Here is a 22,004-nt window from a genome sequence, read left to right as displayed (position 1 = left end):
TATCACATTCAAGTTCAACTTCGCGATATCCCTTATCCCATAATAAGCGTAGCTCTTCTAACATTAACCTCGCTTCAATCCCGAACACTTTGTCCTTCCCTAAAACCATTGAATAACCACATAACTGATTTCCTTCAGCATCTCTAATGACTCCTCCAATTGCAGCTGAGTAAGAATTAAGCAAAAATGCACCATCTATATTGAGCTTAACCTAACCACTTTCTGGAGCTAACCATTTCATAGTGGTAACCATAGGTCCCAGATGAAAACTAGGTGTCAATAGTAGAGAATAACTTCTCGTCCAACCGATACTTGTATCTACCACATGTAGGACAGAGTTATGACTACCAGAAAACACAATCATATTCCTATTTTTACATAGAAACTAGCACACTATAGGAAACAAACTTTCCCAATCTACCTCATAGCTACCACAATCCCCTATGTTCTGCAAGTTCCATACATTCATCAAGTGGTAAGGAGAAAAAGAATGCTTGTTCCTGAAGTGGTACAATTGAGATCCAAATTGCCTGTGAAAAGGAACAATCCCTAATAGCATGTATCTCAAACTCATGGGTATTGCTGCATCTCAGACAATGGCCCTCACAAGCCATATGTTTCATAACTCTCTCATCATTAGTTAACAATTTGTTCTTCCACAGTAACCAAATGAACACTCTAACCTGCTAAGATGCCTTAGATTTCCAAATCAATTTCCAAACATTAGAACTATCAGTCGAACTAAAGTGATGCATACCTCTATAGGTTTCCGCTATGGAAAAAGAACTTCTAGTTGCCCATCTCCAAGCGGCAACACCAAAGCTATTTGCATAACAATTAGGTTTAGTAGGAAACTTCTAAGACGACTCCAATCCCAATTACCACTCTCACCGGCCAAATCACAAACTTGCAAAGTGTTATCTGGTTGCTTAAAGCCTAAATAAAAATTCCTTGGAGGGCTCACCTAACGAATCCAATTATCGTACCAAAATTTTATCAAAGACCCATCCCCTAAAGTCCAATACACATTATCCAAACATCCTAAAATACCTTCATTAAAGACTTTCATATATAGGAACAATTACTCCTTGAAATAGAGTTCGGCAACATCCTACAAATTTTATACTTACTCTTCACAATCTTAACCCATAAATCATTGGTCTTGGTTATTAATTGGAAGCCTATTTACAACAGGAGTAACTTGTTCTGATCAGCTTAAATTTTTACTCCTAAGCCCCCAGCCTCTACCAGACGACAACAATCATCCCATTTCAAAAGAGTCGACTTCCTAATTTCAAAAGTGGAGCCCCAAATAAAGTTATGGGCCAACCTATCAATTTCACCACACACAACGACAAGTATACGAATTGTAGTCATAAAGTAATCGGGAATAGATAAAAGCACTGACTTTAATAACGTAAATTTGCTTGCTAGTGATAGCTTTTTTGTCTCTCACCCATTAAGTCTAATACGAACTTTATTAACCACAATCTAAAATGTGCTAACTTTGACTCTCTTATCAATAATCAGAAGTCCAAAGTACATTCCAAGATCATCCACTCTTTCATATCCCACCTTCCTGCAAATATTAGAAGCTAAAGCCTCCGGAACATTAGGTGATAAAAATATTTTAGATTTATTCTTATTCACTTTTTGACTTAAGAAGTGACAAAAAGAATTTAGAATATCACTAACAATCTATGCTTGCTACGGACCCACTAATCTGTCAAAAATTGATACGTCAAATTAGGCTCTCCATTACATTTAAGTAGCTTATTCTCAAGCAATTTAAGTATCTTTTATATGTTTTTTATTTTTAGTTTTGTTGTTACTAAATTATTTTTGTTAGTCTTATGTCATTTTTGAGACCCAAATTGGCCAAACACTCCATGGGGGACTAACGATATGATTGAGTGGTGTAGGAAGTTTAGGACAGCCAAAAATCGAAGAAAACAGTGCTAAAATGAGAAGAATAGAGGTCACCTACAGTGGGATTGCGATACTGAGACCTCTAAGACTCCAAATTTCAATATAACACCCCTAACTCATATTTGTCGTCAAAATAGGGTTACGGAACATTACCGTAAAATTGTAACTTAAAACATTCAATTCCAAACTTTTCATAAATCATATCATAATTCATCCAAACACATGCATATCATCCCTTATTCGAGCCCTCGAGGCCTTAGAAGCACTTTAGAAATGATTCGGGACTAAATTGGGAACATATGAAACTTTAAGGAAAAAGTTAAGAAAATTCACACTGCATGTAAGTGTGAGTATTAGATCGAGTCAAGTCGAATCGAGCCAAAAAAATTTGAGTTAGTCGAGTTGACGAATCATATTTTAGCAACCGAACTCAATTTGAATTTTTTCGAATCGAATTGAATCGAGTGAAAAAATTTCGAGCTAAGTTGAGTTGAGTTAACGAATCATAATATTTATACTCAATGTTGCATTTACATGGACCGATTATTTAACTAGTAGACGAAGTACAAGATTATTTAACTACAAAAAATATAATTGTTTTACCTTTTAACTTAATGAGTAAAATATTTATCAAAACAACATAGTTTTGCCTTTTAACTTAATACTTTTGACTTTTAACTTTAGAAAAGGTAAACATTTATCAAAACGACATGGTTTTGCCTTTTCTTATTCAAATTTTTGGATAATTCGAATTGTGTAATTCATATTCGAGTCAAACCAAAAAACTTAGTTTTTATTCGAGTTGATCCGAATAACTTGATTAACTCAAATAACTTGAACTATTTAATTCAAAATTTGAATTTTTAACCGAGTTTTTCGAATCAAATTGAATTTTGCTCACCTCTAACTGCAGGGGTCACACGGCTGTGTGGCCAAGCCGTGTGTTTCACACAGCTGAGACACACACCTGTATGTTAGGTCGTGTACCATTCAAAATAGGGACACACAATTTTGTCCCAGCCCGTGTCTATACCCGTGTAACTCTCTAACTTGGGTCACACGGCCTAGCCACATGTTCGTGTGTCAGGCCATGTGCTAGGCTGTGTAAATTCCTGACTTGCAACCCTTTGAAACCTATAGGGGAGACACGGTCGTGTCGCATGCTCGTGTGTCACACACGGTTGAGACACACGTCTGTGTCTTAGGCTGTGTAGACAAAACATAGGCCAAATTCAGGTCGTTTCTTTCACCCAAATCAAGCACATACCTTCAAGACATTTGCACATATAATAAAGCCTCAAAACATACCTAAAACATGCATAATAAGGCCAATTCAATAGGTCATTTATCCATACAACCAATATGCTCAAAAGGCACTTCAATCACAACAATCAAGCATACTTAAACATATACATAATTTAGTCATTAATCACTCATACATTTCTAGCCTATTTCCATACCAAGCTTACCACAATGACAACATGCCAAATCACATTCAAACATACCAAATTGGTCATTGAAAACATACATTCACTTAACCATTTCAACACCAACCATCAAAGTATCAACATACCAAAAGTTCACCAACCAAAATACCACATTTACAAGCAAAACATAACAACTATCTCATTAAACACAATTCACCTATTCATGCCATTATAACCATGACCAAAACAGCAAAATCTACCGATATAGTTGCTGGATAGTGTGATAGGTCTCCGACGAGCTTCCAAACCGATCGAGCTTCCAATAATCTATAAAACATAGAAAAGAACAACAACGTAAGCACATAATGCTTAGTAAGTTCGTAAATCATGAACATAGCTTACCATTTCCATGCAAAATTATAAAAATAGACATGGATCAGTCCAATATAGCTTGACACAAGCCTATGCATCATCAAGAACACAAGTCAGTGATTAAACACATAACTTAGCAATATCATCACATGGTAAGGTATAGAGCATGAACATAGCATTACTTAAATCATTCTTTTCATAGTCATGAGTAATCATACTTTGAATCATTAACCATTCATACCTTTTCATGAGCTCTTAACTTAGCTTTCGGTACACTTACTGTTCTTTCCCCTTTCATGCTCGTTGAACCATTTAGAATAATATCAGATATTCGGAAGCTCACAAAAAGTGTGCTAAACACATGGTCAAAACCATTCCTTTCATTTCCTTTACATAGATGCTCACTCGAGCCATAACTGGTCTACTCATACAAGCTGACGGTCGGAATGTAGCTACACGATGCCGCTCACACAAGCTGACGAGTATCCACAACCAATACTGGGACTCAGCTATCGGTAGGACATTCAGGACTAGCACCCGAAACATGTAACCTTAATGACATGTCATTTGTATCTTATATATTCCTAAGGTTCAAACGGGGCTCAATTGTCGTTGTAACGTTGTTGGATTTTCGTCGTGACATGATATGATGAGTAACATAATAGCATTTAAATCAAATACATTAAAATGTATTTAAACATACGAACTTACCTCGATCACAAAAACGACGAAATAGGATCGACTAATCTGATACTTTATCTTTCCCTCGATCTAGATCCGTACGAGGCTTAACTTGATCTAAATAAGAAAATGTAATCCATTCAATATTCATTCTATTCAATTCAATCCAAAATACATACTTTTACAAATTACACTATAACCCCTTAATATTTTAACTTTTTTACAATTTAGTTCTTAAGCCCGTCAATTGAAATTCATGCAATTTCATCCACATACTAAGCTAGCCGAAACCCATGGCAGCTCATACAAATCATTATTTCACAATTTCTCAATGAATTTCACATTTTACAAATAAATCCCTAATTGAAATTTTCAACCAAAATCACTTAACAAAACTTGTTTCTTTATCGACAAAGATTCATTTTCTTCCATCAAACATAAAAAATTACATGAACACATTCATCGTAAAACTCTAACCCTTTAATAGTTTTGCAAATTAGTCCTTGAGCTAGCTAGATTAAGCTACAATGATTCTGAAAATATAAAAATCATTAAAAACGGGTCTAACCCAACTTTTTTTAAAATTACTTTAGACAAGGTCTATCTCAATTTTTTTAAGGTTGCTTTACACAGGTCTATCCTAACCTTTTTTAAAGGTTGCCTTAGACATGGTGCAACCCAACCTTTTTAAGGTTGTCTTAAACAGGTCTATCCAACCTTTTCTTATAGGTTGTCTTAGACAAGGTCTATCCTAACCTTTTTAAGGTTGCCTTAGACAGCTCTATCCCAATCATTTTTAAAAGTTTCCTTAGACAAGTGGTGTCCCAACCTTTTTAAGGTTACCTTAGACAAGGTTTATCCCAACCTTTTTAAGGTTGCCTTAGATGGGTTTATCCCAACCTATTTTAAAGGTTGGTCTTGATTAGGTTTTTGCCAACCCTTCAATAAAGGTTGGCTTATGTTGACCTATGCCAATGCTTTTTCAAAAGTGTTGCGGCACCTACGCCAACCATACTAAACACAACCTTTTCGAAAGCGTTGGGAGAAGTGTCGTGACACCTATGCCAACCTTTTTTGCATCGTCTTAAGTAAAAAAAAGTGTCATGGTAAGCCTATTTTGTTGTAGTGATATAGGTTCATTAGTTTAATTAGCACTCAATTAATCAGTCGATCATTGTTTAATCATTTACATTATTTACAACATTAGGAGGAAAGTTTAGCTTAATTAGTTTAGTTAATAGTCTAATTTTAGTTTATAAACAAATTTATATTTGGACTTGCACTAGTAATTACTTATCATCAAGGCCAACATCATGCTTCAAATCATAAATTCTATCTACCAATACAACATTTATTATACAATACTATAAAAATATTTTTTTTGGAATCAGGGATATCGTTGCATTATTGTACCCTTGTTCTTGAGAAGTAAGAATGGGGTGCAACAAACCCTCAAAGAGTACGTAATTACGCTGACACACACTTATGCAGCAACGGCCTTTGGCCAGATTCATTTTTATAACACTTGTATTGGAGTGTTCTCTTTTAAACATTCCACAATACACCCATTTTGATGTGTCTCTTATTTATAACTATCTATATATATACGCAGTTGAAAAAGGCAGTTGAAAAGGGCAGTTCCATTCAAGATTCAAGGAATGCTACTAATCATTTATTACTAATACAACCTAAATCATTCATCAAAGTATTGTAGATACAACATTCAGTCAAATTTATCCAACTCATTCATTGACAATTCACATGATTTAAGAATTAAGCATCGAATGTCAAATTTTTTTTCGAACAATTGTGCATAAACCTTGCATTCTTTAAAAAAAATTGAAATGTGGGTGTATTTCCAAATCCCATATACATTCCCCCAAACTTAAAGATTGCATTGTCCCCAATGCACTAACATGAATGTGTAATGATAATGAAAATGCAATGATAATGTATACGTATCAAAATAAAACCTACAGCTGCATGCAATGCATGAATACTATAACTAAAGCTTAAAACAAACTAACTCAGTTATCTGCAGCCGTTGATGTGACTGCATGATGTTTCTTTCTCATCCTTTTCTTCTCCTCATTCTTTCGTTTTTTATCCTTTGAGTGGTTCATTTTCTTTTCTTTGGGCTTTGCGCGATCTTCGGATTACTCTTCAGTTCATGGCTCAGCCCCGGCATCATCGGCTGCTGTTTGTGTAGGAGAGGCCATTTGCAGTGGTCTAGTGTAAACCACTATTACCTAAAAATTGCATTGCTCCTCACTGGTGACCTCAACAACTTCTTTCGGTTTGCTCTAGTTTGCTCCAAATTATCAATATTTGCACCCACAGATCCGGGTGCGGTGACAACCTTCTCAACTAAATCTTTTTTTTCTTTTTCTTTCTCATTTTCAGCAACTTTTTCTTCTTTAGCAACAACTTTCGCTTCAGCAACAATTTCTTCTTCTACAACATCAACTTCCTTCTCAACAACAGTGTCCTCTTAATCAACAGAAATACCTTCCTCGAGCAAGCAATCAATCTTACACAGACAGTCCTCAACGTCCCTAAATTCTTCATCTTTGTCATTTTCAAGTCATGCAAGCTTAATTTAGCGTTTAATCATACTGACGTACGAAAAACAAACATAGAATGTACATATTTCGAGCATTGGGACCACTTAGCAAATTTTCCCAAATATGTTACATAGGTATCGATATCGCCTCTATGGTATCGATATTTCCTTTAAGTGGTATAGATACCACCTAGAAAATTGATGCCAAACTAGCATTCTGTTTTTTGCCAAATTTCAAAACATCGATAAATATCGGTACCTTTCACAAGGTATCGATAATTACACCACGAGTTCGATACTAGGGCTAGGGTATCGATACCAAATTGATATTCTGACTCCCTGCACTTTAGAAAATATAGAGGTATCGTTTTAAAAGCCTTAATATCGATACCTCTGCTTCATGTTATAAAAATCCAGCATATAAGAGCATTTAAATCATTAAAACTTAGTCCCTAAGCATCATGCTTCATCCACCTAGTCACATATGCATCAAAATATCTAAACAATAAACCAAACACCATGTCCAAGTTCACAAGCTTCCCAAACATACGCAATATACAAATTATCCCCAATACATCTTAATAAATCGATATAAAATCTATCACATTGCCTTTATTCTTCAAACATAAATAAGCATAGAACACCTATTAATAGAAGCTAAATAATCGGCTTGGATCACTCTCTTGAAGGCTACACCGCTCACGCTGACACTACTTATCTGCAATGATTAAAAATGAGTGAGTAAGCTTACCAAGCTTAGTGAATGCTCATAATAACCACTATGCAAACAAGTTGTCATGCGTCAACCATTCAACTTATAGCATTTTCCCAAAACTTCTTTAACTTAGTGCCATAATTTACATATTTAGTCATATTCCATGCATTCTTCCACACATTACTTACACGAACATTTAGGCATATATATATTCCAACATGTATTAATCACTTACAAGCACATATAATCACAATGTATGATAATTTGATTCTTGATATTATGAAACATGAAGTGGACTCTGTCACCAATCATCGGATACAGGAATCTCCAACACACCACACATAGACTCGTAAAGTCGAACATATCCTATAAGTGAAGTATATAGCTAACACTCTCCAACACACCACACATACATATCCCTATGAATGGAGCTTGCCTCACATTCCCTTATCTCTACAAAACTGTCTTTAGGCCTCAGCGCCCCTAATATCACAATCACAAATAAATGAGTACTCACAATCCTATGGCATGCTAACTATATCCAATGGTTTCATTAAGTTACAAGGACAAAATATCCATACTGTCATCAAATATTACTTACCGATTATCCGCACATATTCACCACATAATCATATCATTAGCATATTATACACACTATCACATGAAGTGAATAACATACCCTCATATTTGCTATCACAACAGTCATCCAACATGTTCATATTTCATCATATCATAATTCTCTTTATCACAATTCACAAACATATTTATCACATATTTAGTATAGGTAAAAGAACACTTACACTCGGAATTTAGAGAAGCGGTTTAGGCTACCTCTAAATTCCCAAATACATAACAAATCGCTTACGAGCAGCTATTCTAAAACACTCACCAAAATATATGCTTTTGGCGAAAATCAAAAACTTAGACAAGTTTTTCTTTACCTTTATCTCTACGTGTTGAAGGTCCTATTGACTCTGACGCTTTAACAAGACAAACCATACAAACACACATTCAACAATCATTCATCAATTTCATTAAAACAGTCACAAACGTAAGCCTAAGCTACCTTATCTTTTAACCAAAACTTTCAACATAGAATACTTTAGATTTGAATATCTCGGTATACACATAATATTTTCACACGAAATGAATTTTGTTCATCTACATATTCATCTACGGCTAATTATCAACTTTTAAACAACACAAAACCATACATTTTAAGGTATCAAAATATTTCGACAAGTTTTGGCCTTTATGACGAAAATTCAATAAAACTTGAGAAATCCTTAATGAATCTTCAAAGATACTTTAGAAAGCTTCTAATAATGTTAAAAACAAATTGACAAACACTTTTAAACCAAGTTTTTATCCACAAACCCAAATTCACCATTAAATACTAGATAACATAAAAAACTCATAAGAAATTGAATCGTTATCTTAGATGAAGAAAATCTATATGTTTGATTGAAAACCCGAAAAACCTGAAAGCTTGACAATGTAGGAACTATGGTTTTTTTGGGTGTTTTTCTTGGTATTTTATAAAGGTTTAAGGTTCAAGGGTGATACAAATCAAAGAGGATTAGGAATTGGAGTTCAAAATTGATTGAAATAGCAAGAGAAAATCAAGGGACGTCAATACTAGTTTTGGGGAAGAGTTAACGTGAAAAACTGTAGGTGGGAAGAAGAAATAGGTTGGTTTTTAAATTTTGGTCTAATTGCTTCTTAAAAAATCACAATTTTGACTCTTTTACAAATCAATCATTTTTTCTAAAATTAAAGGCATTTAAAACTCAATTTTAGAAATTAATTTAATTTTCTAAAAACAATAATTGAAAACATTACTGATATGCCGTGTCATAGAATTCTGAACACTCAAAAGCTAAAATTCCTAGAATACCCCTAAAACTCTTAGGCCCTATTTTGGGGTGTGACAAGGTACCTAATGAGAGTATGTGAAATCAAATTTTAATCCGAAGCTAGAAATTAGAAGTTTTGCTTATCTTGAGTTTAGGGACTAAATTGAGTAAAATGTAAAATATGTGGGAAATACCAAAATAGATTTATTTAGGATCATGCATCTCATGAAAAATTATGATAATGTTTGGTATTGATTTGGTATATGAAATATTTGAATAGATCAAGAATTAGATCAAAGTGGAGCTAATATGGGAAATGCTAAAATTGTGGATTAGTCCTTGAAGAATCTACTTGTTTTCTGCTTTTGAATAGGTAGGTTCATATGAAACTTACTATCTTATCTTATGTTATATGTATGCTTGTGTTTACTTTGATATATATATGTTTGAACATAATTTGAAATACTAATGAATTTGGCATACAAGACTAGTAAATGGATTGAATTGAAATGTAATGTGATAATTGATTATTACAAGACAAGATTACAGTATAAATGTGAAATCATGAATAATTACGGGGTATGGAAATGTAAATGTTACCATTTAAAGGTATGATAAACAAATATGAATGATATAGGATATGAATATGTAATATGTATGATTGATACCCACGTGAACTTAGTAAAAGATTAGGATACGGTTGACATGTCAATAGGATCATATCTACGCTTGTACAAGATATGTGATTGTACAGAGATTATTAGAGGTTATATCGAGATCCAGCATTTGTTGTGGATCATTGAGCATTATTTGTCTCTATGGAGACTTTGGTGTGGTGAAGGGATGTGATTGAAAATGTTTAAACATTTGATGCTTACGAGCTTTGCACTTAGATGCCTCGATATGGTGTAGTTTAAGCTCCTACGAGCTCTCTGGTGTGATGTAGTTCACCTGTGTATCCAAGTTTGTTTTACTAAGGTTCCATTAGGCGAAATATTGATAATGAATCTTAAAATTGGAAAAAGGGTAACAAACCAAATTTGATATTATAATGATATGTGATTTAAATTGAAAGGAAATGAAAATGGTAGATGATGATGGTACATGAATTGTATAGACCTATTATGGCATGATATGAATTCAGTGATGTTTTGGTTATGTTACTATGTCTAACCCTATTGTGTATATTTGAATATTAAGCTAATTTGCTTGTGACATTATGTGCCAAGTTTAGCCAAATGTATGCCAATACTATGGTAGCTATCATGCCTATATATGATCAAGGTAAGCATTGTATTTTTCATTTGAACTTACTAAGCATTTTAAATGCTTACCATCATTGTTTTCTTTACTTGTAGATCGTCAACTTATGGAAATCTTAAAGTCGGATCTTTTCGGAAGTTACACTATTATTGAAACAACAGAAATATGTTCATTTTGGTTCCAAAAGTTATGGCATGTATATAGGGTCATTGTGTTTTCTAATGATCATCTTTAATTGCGATTGCCTATGCAATGTTAGTGGTTAAGGCTATGTTGTTTGTAAGTTTCATATATGGTCTTCTATAAGTCTAATTTGATCATATCTATGTGTTTTGAAACTTTGATTTTAAAGTTTACATGAACCTTATATGTTTGAACTTGGAAAGATGGTAATTTGATAGGTTAAGATTGGTGAATGGCTTGAATGAGTTAGGTTTTGATTATGTGTGGTGCCAATTGAGCATGGATTGTAAATGTGTTATAAACTCAACTTGGTAAGGTTTGGTATAATTTGATGCATGGATGAAATTTGTATAGGTATGTGTTTGTAAAAAATTGTTTAATTGGAAGTATTGAATGTGTACCATAGTGATTCTTATCAAAACAATGATTAAAATGTATTGAAATTTGTAGTTGCCCCGGAAACGAATGTAGCATCCTGTAGCTTGAACCTAACGGTCGAGTTGGGTAAGAGTTGTTACATTCTTCATTCAACTAGGTTTAATTGCACTCGTAGTCCTTGTACTCTTTGCATGTGTTGAAAATTAATCCTTCAACTTTTAATTTCAATAATTTGATTTTATATTTTTTATTTGAAATTAAAGTTCAAATGGTAATACTATCAAAGGAAATTCCGATTATGTGAGATTTAAAAAAAGAAAGTGCTTGCGTGACCAATTTAAGGCGACTTGGAATAAAATTGTTTACATGGCTGATCTATGCATAGAAAAATAAAACTTAAACACATACAAAGAGAGAAAAAAAAACCTATTGACTTTCACTTTCGGCTTGAAGGTGAATTTATTTACTTATTTGGATTTTTAAGTATTTGGGGACATGAGCAAATTTACTTTTTAAAAAAATATCACATAATTTAATTGAACGAGATTCATTTAATGTTGTCATAAAAATAGATTTCAAATTTTAAATTAAAAGTGCAGAATGCTTAAATTTTTAGAATTAAAATTGAGTGATTGAATTTTAAATGTATGAAAATATAGAAATTAAGAGTATAATTAAAGCATGGAAATAAATATTATATATTGAAGACTTGATTTGTTTTATATATTTGATCTCATGATTGTATTTTTCTATTTGATTTTGTAGAACACGAGGGACACGCTATATAAAATGATTGTATTCTTAACTTTTTTATTTTAGGACATGTGGGTCTCGCTATATAAAATTATAATAATTATAGTAAACTTTTTAACTGCGTAGAAACAGGAAGAAGCTAAGATCGGATTATAAATTCTTTTCGAAGGATGAAATTACAATTTTATTATAATATTAAACTATAATTTCTGAATAGAAAATTGCAATTGTAGCGATTCCATTATTATTTTAACCATTCATTTTGATTTGCAAGTGGGTAATAACAAAGGTGCCACTCATGTATAAAGTCGTGCATTGTGTAGACGCGAAATACAAAAAATCAAAGCACACACAGTTTCCGATATTTCGATTATTATTTTCTTTACATCAGAAAAAAAGAAGACAGATATGAGCTCAAGAACTGGGGCTAAGGTGCCGGTCATAGATTTCTCAAACCAGAACCTGAAACCGAGCAGCCCTGAATGGGATTTGTTGAAGTTCCAAGTCCGGGAAGCATTGGAGGAGTACGGCTGTTTTGTGGCCTCGTTTGACCAACTCCTGGAGCTTCGGCAGCCAGTTTTAGGGGCCTTGAAACAGCTATTTGACTTGCCTTTCCAAACAAAACAGCTTTGTGTTTCCGACAAACCCCTTCGTGCCTATCATGGGTCTCAATCAAGATTGTATGACAGCATCTCCACTGATGATGCACATATTGCTGAAAACATTGAACAATGCCTCACAACCACTTTGTGGCCTCAAGGAAACATAAACTTCAGGTACTTCCACTAACTTGCAAAAAACCCTTTAGCTAAACTACTACACTTTTATTGATTATCTACTCTGTATTTGGCAGTAAAACTCTGGCATCTTTCACTCAGCTAGCATTAGGATTAGAGAAGACAATTTTGAGGATGATTTTGGAGAGTTTTGGCCTTGAGAAATACATGGATGAACTTTCGGACTCAACAAATAATCACCTGAGGGCAATGAAATACGGAAGGCCAAACACCAGCGAGCCGACCCTTGGGATACCTCCGCACTGTGATAATACTATATTGACTCTTTTGTCTCAATTAAATGAGGTTCAAGGATTGGAGATCCAAAACAAAAATGGCGAATGGATGAATTTAATTCCTTTACCCAACTCTTTCGTAGTCATGCTTGGAGAATCCTTCAGCGTAAGTCACTTGTATATAAATAGATCGACTTAAACGAAAGCTCAAGGTAGATTGAAAGTAAATTTTGTACTGTTGCAGATATGGTTGAATGGTCGACTGTCTTCTTGTTATCACCGCGTACTGATGGAGGGAAACGAGGCTAGGTATAGCATCGGATTGTTTGCAAGGCCAAGAGGAGGGTACCTAGTAAAGGTTCCGAAAGAGCTTGTTGATGACAAAAATCCGATGCGCTTCAAACCCTTTGACCTGGAAGAATTTTTGAAAACTTTCTCCCCCCAGATTGTTCAAGGACGTGGTAAATCTGCTCTTAAAGCTTACTGCAGTGTTTAAGATTTGGGCATAAATAATTTTATATAAAATAAATAATTCGTGGTCTCTCTGTATGTAATATAATAAAGGCTATTCCAACTCAACATTGAAGTTGCCCAAATCAACTGTGTGCTAAAAGGGTTGTAAAAGTGGTAACGATGGTAACGACAAATTACATATTTCAAGTGTGTTTTTTCTTTTCAAGAATAAAAATAAACTGATATATATTTTTATATAATACTTAAAATTATTCATAACTTTTTTCTCGGCTCATAAATAGGAAAATAATGTGCTTCAGCGCACTCGAATTTAACGTCCTCATGTACTAACAACAATACCAATACAAATCAAAACTAAGACTCAATTGGCAAAATGAAGTAATACTTTTTTGGTCTTACTTTTCATATTTCAAATATTACAATTTATATAAGTTTTACTTCTCAATCTGTAACGCCCCAAAATTTTAATTTTAGGTATTGTGAATGTGCGACACCAACATCTATTAGCTTTAGTAGTTATGTGTTCTGAGAGTGTTTGGGAGGTCCCAAGTTTAAGCCAGGACTTGAGCAAATTTTGGTATTTTTATGAATAAGCCCTATCTTTGGTCAGTAGACTTTTAAGTAAAAGTTGACAAATAATTAATAGAATGGGTTTGCTGGTTTGGTGGATAAGTAAGGTGTTGGTGTGAGGGAGATCATGGGTTCAAATCTTAGAGACAGTAAAGGTTGTATTTTTTCGAAAAAAAAGTCGTTTTTCTCTCCCCCATCTTTACCGATTTTTTTTCTTATTTGCTTCTTACTCAATTATCTTTTCTTTTCTTTGTTCTACTGCTGAAATTCCCTTGTTCCCTCTAAACTATTCTTTCCTCTTGATTTCGTAGCGCTAAGCAGCCCTTGTGCAAATTCAGTAAGTTGTTAGGTATCATTTTAAGAAATTATATTGTGTTCAATAGTCTAATTTCGGGGTGTTGGCAGCAACATTTCGTGAGGATTAAGGCTCTCCTTGTAATTTTCGTAAACCTACAGATTTGAAGTTTTTGCGGTAAGTGTTCATCGTTTTATGAGTAAGTATTTTGGTTTCGGGATTTTGACTAATCGCGAGGTAAGACTGATTATGATGTTATTTGTTCAATTATAGGTTTTGGAGTGCTCAGGGATTATTTTAGCATCAAACAAAACAAGGTGTGTACTCAAAACACAAAAATAAAGGATTCAGCGAAAAGCTGAAATTGTTTGCTGTTTGGACAACAACAGTAGGCTAAATTTTAAAAATCACCATAAATTGTGGAAATTGAATTAGAGGATGAAAAAATATGGAATTAAAGATATTTGAATCTAGTTTCTCATAGAAGAAATGAAGTAAGCAAAAGAATTTCATATTATGAGATATTTGATATTTAGTGAGATAGGGTCAGAATGATTTTGGAATCCTTTATCTTGACTTTGGAAAATTATTAAAATTGTATAAAAATAATTATGGGTTAGAATTTATATTTTAAAATCTTGAAATAGTCTAATTTCAAGAGAAACAAACAAGAACATTAGTAAAATGATGTACGAGAAGATAATTAATTTTAGTGCAAAAAGGTCAAAACTGTTAGATAGCAGAACAAGGGAAATTTTAAAAAATAAATTGTACTTATTAGATAAACCAATAATTCTAAAAATTTTATGGTAAAAAGATATGTGAGTTTGGTTTCAGAAAAAATTTGCAGATCTTAATTCGAAATTCTGTAGCTTGAGATACAAATAATTTAGTAATAGTGACTCAAGTAGACAGCTTTGAAGGATCATATGAGTAAATAGTGGAAACACATATGAATAATTAACTAGCACGGGTTACATTAAAATTGATCACGAGGACAAGGCCAATTTGGGTCATGTGGGCCACACGGGTGAACATCATGGGCTTGTAGGCCCATTTTCACTGTTTGACTGATAATGTTGCACGGGTCGCCCAAGTTGACTGTGAGCCTACTGTAGGGTCGGTAAGTTTACCTAGACCCCTAATTGACTGAAATGGCTTTATGACTGATATGATTAAACCTGATGATGTCTCACTGATTTGATACTGTATGCCCTGTTTACATGCCCTGTTTAAAGGCCTCGAGCCTAATTTACTGGCAGCTCAGCTGCAAACTACTGTCTAGTACCGCATTCGGTACTATTTGGAGTGTAGGGATGGGTGGGTTGTTTATATCCCCACATGAAATGTAGGGTTGGACGGAGATGTGTACAGGCTGGATGGGTAGGATTTTTGCGATTGTATATCTGTTACTGCTACTGATACTGTGATGGGCTAAGGCCCTACAGCATGACTGCTTTTGTACTGAGATGGGCTTAGGCCCAAACTAGACTGATACTGATACTGAAACAGACTTAAGCCTAGACTGTAATTATTTGTTTACTGTCTGTTCATTTGTATGGGGATTACGCACTGAGTTTACATAAACTCACACCTTTTGTTTAATCTGTACAGGTAATCCCTAGATTTAGGCGAATCGGTGCAGCGGTGGACTCAGTGGTGGCTACACGACTTTTTTTACACTGTTTATCACCTATTTATGATTTTACTTTTATTTGGGAGTATTTTGTTGTAATTATGGCCTTTACGGATTTTGGTTTAATTTCAATTTTATATGGTTTTATGATTTAAATCTACTAGTGTTAGGCAAAACTATGGTTTTCAAATGAAATTAATGTTTTATCAAAAATACCACGAATACGCAAACTGTTTAAAAGGTTCTGCAATAAAAAACATTTTGAAATTGAATAACGATTTGTAAATGAATAATGTTTTGGAAACGAACGACACAATTTGAAATTAACATAACATAATGAAAAAAATGGTAAAATAGAAAAGGGAATCTATTGACGACATATTTTTCGAAAAGCACTACCCTGTGACATCGTCATATTCGGCTATAACGTCTAGGCCGGGTTTGTGGTGTTACATTTAGTAGTATCAGAGCCAGGTTACAAAATTCGATTGTGGATGTGGGTTTTTAGGACGTGATTTCTGACAACTGATTTCTAAATATTTTTAATGAAAGTGTGGTACACCGAGTCTCCGGCGCCGATCCAGTTAGTTTTCTAAAACTGTGAATTGTTTAAACTGAAACTAAAACTTTCTTTGATAGTATATCCTGAAACTGCTATAGGTAGTATATACTGAGATTACTATAAATAGACTATATTGAAAACACTTAAAATAGTGTATATTGAGACTGTAGTAAAACTGATAGACATTGATTGACACTGAGATGTATGAAACAAACTTTACACTTCTGATACTTTTTTCATAAAATATCTGTTAATAAATACTGGAACTATAAACTGATGCATAAAATTGTTAATACTGATAAAATGTAATTAGACAATGAGAACCAAAGGTACTCACGGACGAGGTATAAGAGGCCGTGGTAGAGGCCGTAGAGGTGCTCGAGCTGAGACTTCATCATTTGGTAATCAGCCAAATTTAGATACGAGTGAGACGCTAGTGTAGCCTGCTACTGAGATTGGGTCTCAAGATTGCATGGCTGGAGTCGATGCATTGTCTTAGGCTATGCTAAGGATTTTGGAGAGAGTCGCTGGGCCTAATACTGGATTTGGGGGTCGAGGGTCAGTTACGAAACAACTTCGGTCCAATGGATTGAGCTCTTCAGGGGTGTCACTGGGGTCGGCCCTAGTGTGGCCGAGTACTGGATTGAGGCCACGGAGAGGATCATGGTGATCTAGATTGCACCCCTAAGCAGAAATTAAAGGGTGTAGTCTCGCTGCTGCGGGGTAAGGCTCTTTAGTGGTGCCTGACTATTAAGGAGGGCACTCAGCCCGAACGTCTAACCTGAGAGTTCTTTAAGGCCACCTTCTAGGGTAAATATGACAGAGCTAGTTTTGTGGATGCACATAGAAGGGAGTTTCTAAAACTTACACAAGGGGATCGATCAGTGGTTGAGTACACGGTCGAGTTTCTGAGACTGAGCCGCTATGCGCGAGGTATGGTGGCATTTGAGTATAAGCAATGTGTCTACTTTGAGGATGGATTTAGAGATAATTTGAGAGTTCTGATAGCCCCGCAGAGGGAGCGAGATCTTTCTGCCTTGGTTGAGAAGGCAAAAATCATTGAGGAGGATATAGAGGTAGTCATGATCGGAGAACGTCGGAACTACTTGTCTAATGTGATCTTTGCACTGGTGGTGGAAAAGTTGGTTAGTAAGGGATGTGAGGCATTCTTGGCCTATGTAAGTGTTTGAGATTTTAGGAACTCTACAGTTAAGGATATTAGAACGGTAAAGGATGTTTCGGGCGTCTTTCCTGATGAGCTATCGAGTTTACCTCTGAATCGTGAAGTGGAGTTTGGGATAGAGCTCCTTCCTGGTACAGCTCCGGTGTCCATCGCTCCCTATAGAATGGCACTGAAGGAGCTTGTGGAGCTTCAGGCTCAGATTCAAGAGCTTTTAGATCGTGGGTTCATATGCCCTAGTGTGTCTCCGTGAGGAGCACCGGTTCTATTTGTAAAGAAAAAGGATGGATGCATGCATATGTATATCGACTACAAGCAATTGAATAAATTGACCATTAAGAATAAGTACCCCCTACTGAGGATAGATGATCGGTTTGACCAGTTTTGAGGAGTTTCAGTTTTCTCTATGATTGACCTTCGATCTGGATATCATCAATTAAGCTTTAAGGAGGCTGATATTCGTAAGACAGTGTTTAGGACTCGTTATGGTCACTATGAGTTCTTAGTGATGCCATTCGGACTAACTAATGCACTGGAAACTTTTATAGATTTAATGAATCGAGTGTTTCAGCCTTATCTGGATCGATTTGTGGTGGAATTCATCAACGACATACTGGTTTACTCGAGGGCTGAGGACGAGCATGATGAGCACCTTTGAGTCGTTCTTCAAATTTTGAGGGAAAAACAACTCTATGCTAAGTTTAGTAAGTGCGAGTTCTGGCTGCATGAGGAGACATTTCTTGGTCGTGTAGTTTCGTCTGAGGGGATTCAAGTTGATTCTTGAAAGATTGAGGCCGTGTTGGAATGAAAGCAACCTAAGAACATGTCTGAGATCTGTAATTTTCTAGGACTGGCGGGATACTATTGATGATTTGTAGAGGGTTTTTCATTGATTGCAGCACCCTTGACTAAGTTGCTACGTAAGGGTGTGCCGTTTAACTGGATTGATGCACAACAAGAAAGCTTTGAGAAGCTTAAGACTATACTAACTGATGCCCCTGTTCTGATATAGTCGGAGCCTGGAAATGAGTTTATTGTTTATTTTACTGTATCACATGTCGGTTTGGGATGTGTGTTGATGCAGGATGGTAAGGTGGTAGCCTATGCATCTCCTCTGCTTAAGACCCATGAGGCGAATTATCTGACGCATGACTTGGAGTTGGACGCTGTGGTATTCGCACTGAAAATCTGGAGGCATTATTTGTATGGTGAGAAGTGTATTATCTACATTAATCATAAGAGCCTCAAGTATCTCCTCACTCAGAAGGAGTTTAATTTTAGGCAGCGCAGAAGGATTGAGCTACTTAAAGATTATGACTACACCAATAAGTACCACCTTGGTAAGGCCAATGTGGAGGTTGATGCACTGAGCTATAGGGCTATGATTGATTTGAGGGCGATATTTGTTCGCTTAAGTTTATTTGATGATGGTAGTCTGTTGGCTGATTTACAAGTTAAATCGATGTGGATAGAACAGATTAGGGGTAAGCAGAAAGATGATGAGTCATTGGGACTTCATTTTTGACAGGATGAGAGTGGGAATACCGAGGATTTTGGACTGAATAGCGAAGGGGTACTCTATTTTCGTGAGAGAATCTGTGCACCGAAAGATATTGAATTGAGACAGTCTATACCGCGAGAGGCGCATAGTTGCTCTTATGCTATGCATCCTGGCGGAAATAAAATGTACCGAGACCTCCGTGAGTTATATTGGTAGTAGGGTTGAAACGTGAGGTTACTTATTTTGTGGGCAAATATCTGACTTGCCAGCAGGATGAGGCTAAGCATCAGTTACCTTCGAGTTTGCTGCAGCTGGTTAAGATTCCTCTCTGGAAATGGGAGTGCGTAACTATGGATTTTGTTAATGGGTTGCCTCTAACACCCACTAACGAAGATTCAATATGGGTCATCGTGGATCGATTGACCAAGTCCGCCCACTCTATACCAGTTCGTACTGATTATTCTTTGCACAAGCTGGCGAAGCTTTATATTTCTGAGATAAAAACTGCATGGAGTACTGATTTCAATCACCTCTGATACGAATCCTCATTTTGTGTCCTGATTTTAGAGGAAGTTACATGAAGCTCTGGATACAAGGTTGGACTTCAGTACTGCGTTCCATCCTCAGACTGACGGTCAGTCAAAGAGGATGATTTAGATACTGGAGGTTATGTTGAGAAGTTGTGTGATTGATTTTCGAGGAAATTAGGAGGATTACTTGCCGCTAGCAGAGTTTGCTTATAAAAACAACTATAAGTCTAGCATTCAAATGACACCTTACGAGGCGTTGAACTGAGTTGGGCGAGCGGTGTGTTCTGGGCCCTGAACTAGTTTCTGATACTGAGGATAAAGTTAGACTGATTCGGGACCGATTGAAAGTGACATTTGATAGGCAGAAGTCCCACGTTAATCTAAAGCTTCGAAAGAATGAGTATTTTATGGGATATTTCATTTTTCTCAAGGTCTCGCCATGGAAGAACGTATAGGGGTTTGGTCGTAAGTGTAAGTTAAGCCTTAGGTTTATTGGGCCTTACCGTATACTGAAACGTGTAGGACCAGTTGCCTACCAGTTGGAGTTACCTCCAGAATTGAATCAGATTCACGACGTGTTCCACATCTCTATGTTGAGGCGCTACTTCTCTGATCCCTGGTATATTATTCTTGTTGAAGAGATCGAGGTTAGGCCAAATCTGACCTTTGAGGAGGAGCCAGTTCAGATTCTAGATCGCGACGTTATGGTTCTGAAAAGGAAATCCATTCCACTGGTAAAGGTTCTATGGAGTAATCAAAACACAAAGGAGGCCACATGAGACCCTGAGGATGCGGTGTGTCAGTAATGTCCTCATCTGTTCTGATCAGGTAAATTTCGAGGATGAAATTTTCTTTAGGGGTAGAATTGTAACGCCCAAAAATTTTAATTTTGGGTATTATGAATGTGTGACACAAACATCTGTCAGCTTTAGTGGTTGTGTGTTCTAAGAGTGTTTGGGAGGTCCCAAGTTCAAGCCAGGACTTGGGCAAATTCTGGTATTTTTATGAATAAGCCCTATATTTGGTCAGTAGACTTTTAAGTAACAGTTGGCAAAGAATTAACAGAATGGGTCTACTGGTCTTATGGATAAGTGGAGTGTTGGTGCGAGGGAGGTCATGAGTTCGAATCTTTGGGACGACAAAGGTTGCATTTTTTCTCCTAATTTCGGCAAGAGTTGTGCTGAACTGGGTTTCTGAGTGGTGGATGTGTAGTGGGAAGTGAAGGAGCGATTGTAGGAGTGAATTAGGGGATTATGGGGGAGAATATCCAAAATCTGATCACTTTTTCCTTTTTCGAAAAAAAGAGAGTCATTTTTCTCTCCATCTTTCTAACATTTTCTATCCCCCGTCTCTACCGAATTTTTTTCTTCTTTGCTTCTTACTCGATTATCTTTTCTTTTCTTTCCTCTACAGCCGAAATTCCCTTGTTCCCCCTAAACCATTCTTTCTTCTTAATTTCGTAGCGTTAAGCAGCACTTGTACAAGTTCAGTAAGTTGTTGGGTATCATTTTAAGAGATTATTGTGTGTTCAATAGTCTAATTCCGGGCTGTTGGCAGTAGCATTTTACGAGGATTAAGGCTCTCATCGTGATTTTTGTAAACGTACCAATTTGAAGTTTTCGCGGTAAGGGTTCATCGTTTTATGAGTAAGCATTTTGGTTTCAGGATTTTGATTAATCGTGAGGTAAAACTATTATGGTGTTATTTGTTTAGTTATAGGTTTTGGAGTGGTCGGGGACAGTTTTAGCGTCAAACAAGACCAGGTGTGTATCCGAAACACAAAAATAAGGGATTCGGTGAAAAGCCAAAATTGCTTATTGTTTGGACAACAGCAATAGGCTAAATTTGAAAAATCACCATAAATTTTGAAAATCGAATTAGAGGATGAAAAAATATGGGATTAAATATATTTGAGTCTAGTTTCTCATAGAAAAAACGAAGTATGTAAAAGAATTTCATATTATGAGATATTTGAATTTTAGTGAGACAGGGTCAGAATGATTTTGAAATCCCCTATCCTGAATTTTGAAAATTATTAAAAATTTTATAAAAATAATTATGGGTTAGAATTTATATGTTTCAAATCTTGAATGAGTCTACTTTCAAGAGAAACAAACTAGAACA

The 22,004-nt window shown here is 35.5% G+C and overlaps 2 protein-coding genes across 2 annotated transcripts; both read left to right on the top strand.

Moving 5' to 3' along the window:
* The first annotated feature begins 12,446 nt into the window (after nt 1-12,446).
* LOC105804517 (probable 2-oxoglutarate-dependent dioxygenase AOP1) lies at nt 12,447-13,864 on the top strand. The gene is made up of 3 exons (XM_012637169.2): nt 12,447-12,896; nt 12,974-13,298; nt 13,377-13,864. The coding sequence occupies exons 1-3, from the start codon at nt 12,529-12,531 to the stop codon at nt 13,626-13,628; spliced, it is 945 nt and encodes a 314-aa protein (XP_012492623.1). The 5' UTR covers nt 12,447-12,528; the 3' UTR covers nt 13,629-13,864.
* Nucleotides 13,865-17,604: 3,740 nt separating this feature from the next.
* LOC105801206 (uncharacterized) lies at nt 17,605-20,659 on the top strand. Its single transcript, XM_012632538.1, has 8 exons — nt 17,605-17,810; nt 17,868-18,070; nt 18,749-18,849; nt 18,934-19,020; nt 19,114-19,302; nt 19,378-19,422; nt 19,623-19,863; nt 20,403-20,659. Exons 1-8 carry the CDS (start codon nt 17,605-17,607, stop codon nt 20,657-20,659), a joined length of 1,329 nt encoding a protein of 442 aa, XP_012487992.1.
* The last annotated feature ends 1,345 nt before the right edge of the window (nt 20,660-22,004 follow it).

The sequence above is a fragment of the Gossypium raimondii genome, chromosome 11 (genome assembly GCF_025698545.1).
Source record: "Gossypium raimondii isolate GPD5lz chromosome 11, ASM2569854v1, whole genome shotgun sequence".
Lineage (NCBI taxonomy): Eukaryota > Viridiplantae > Streptophyta > Magnoliopsida > Malvales > Malvaceae > Gossypium > Gossypium raimondii.
Note: the sequence above shows the minus strand (reverse complement) of the source record. Positions and strands in the feature narration are given on the sequence as shown.

What these genes read in the sequence shown, in the direction of transcription:
- LOC105804517 (XM_012637169.2), top strand. Translation starts at nt 12,529, where the DNA reads ATGAGCTCAAGAACTGGGGCTAAGGTGCCGGTCATAGATTTCTCAAAC. An exon ending in CAAGGAAACATAAACTTCAG is followed by an intron (nt 12,897 to 12,973) that starts GTACTTCCACTA and finishes TGTATTTGGCAG; the next exon opens with TAAAACTCTGGCATCTTTCA. An exon ending in TGCTTGGAGAATCCTTCAGC is followed by an intron (nt 13,299 to 13,376) that starts GTAAGTCACTTG and finishes GTACTGTTGCAG; the next exon opens with ATATGGTTGAATGGTCGACT.
- LOC105801206 (XM_012632538.1), top strand. Translation starts at nt 17,605, where the DNA reads ATGGTGGCATTTGAGTATAAGCAATGTGTCTACTTTGAGGATGGATTT. An exon ending in ACTTGGAGTTGGACGCTGTG is followed by an intron (nt 19,021 to 19,113) that starts GTATTCGCACTG and finishes CTCCTCACTCAG; the next exon opens with AAGGAGTTTAATTTTAGGCA. An exon ending in TTGGACTGAATAGCGAAGGG is followed by an intron (nt 19,423 to 19,622) that starts GTACTCTATTTT and finishes ACTTGCCAGCAG; the next exon opens with GATGAGGCTAAGCATCAGTT.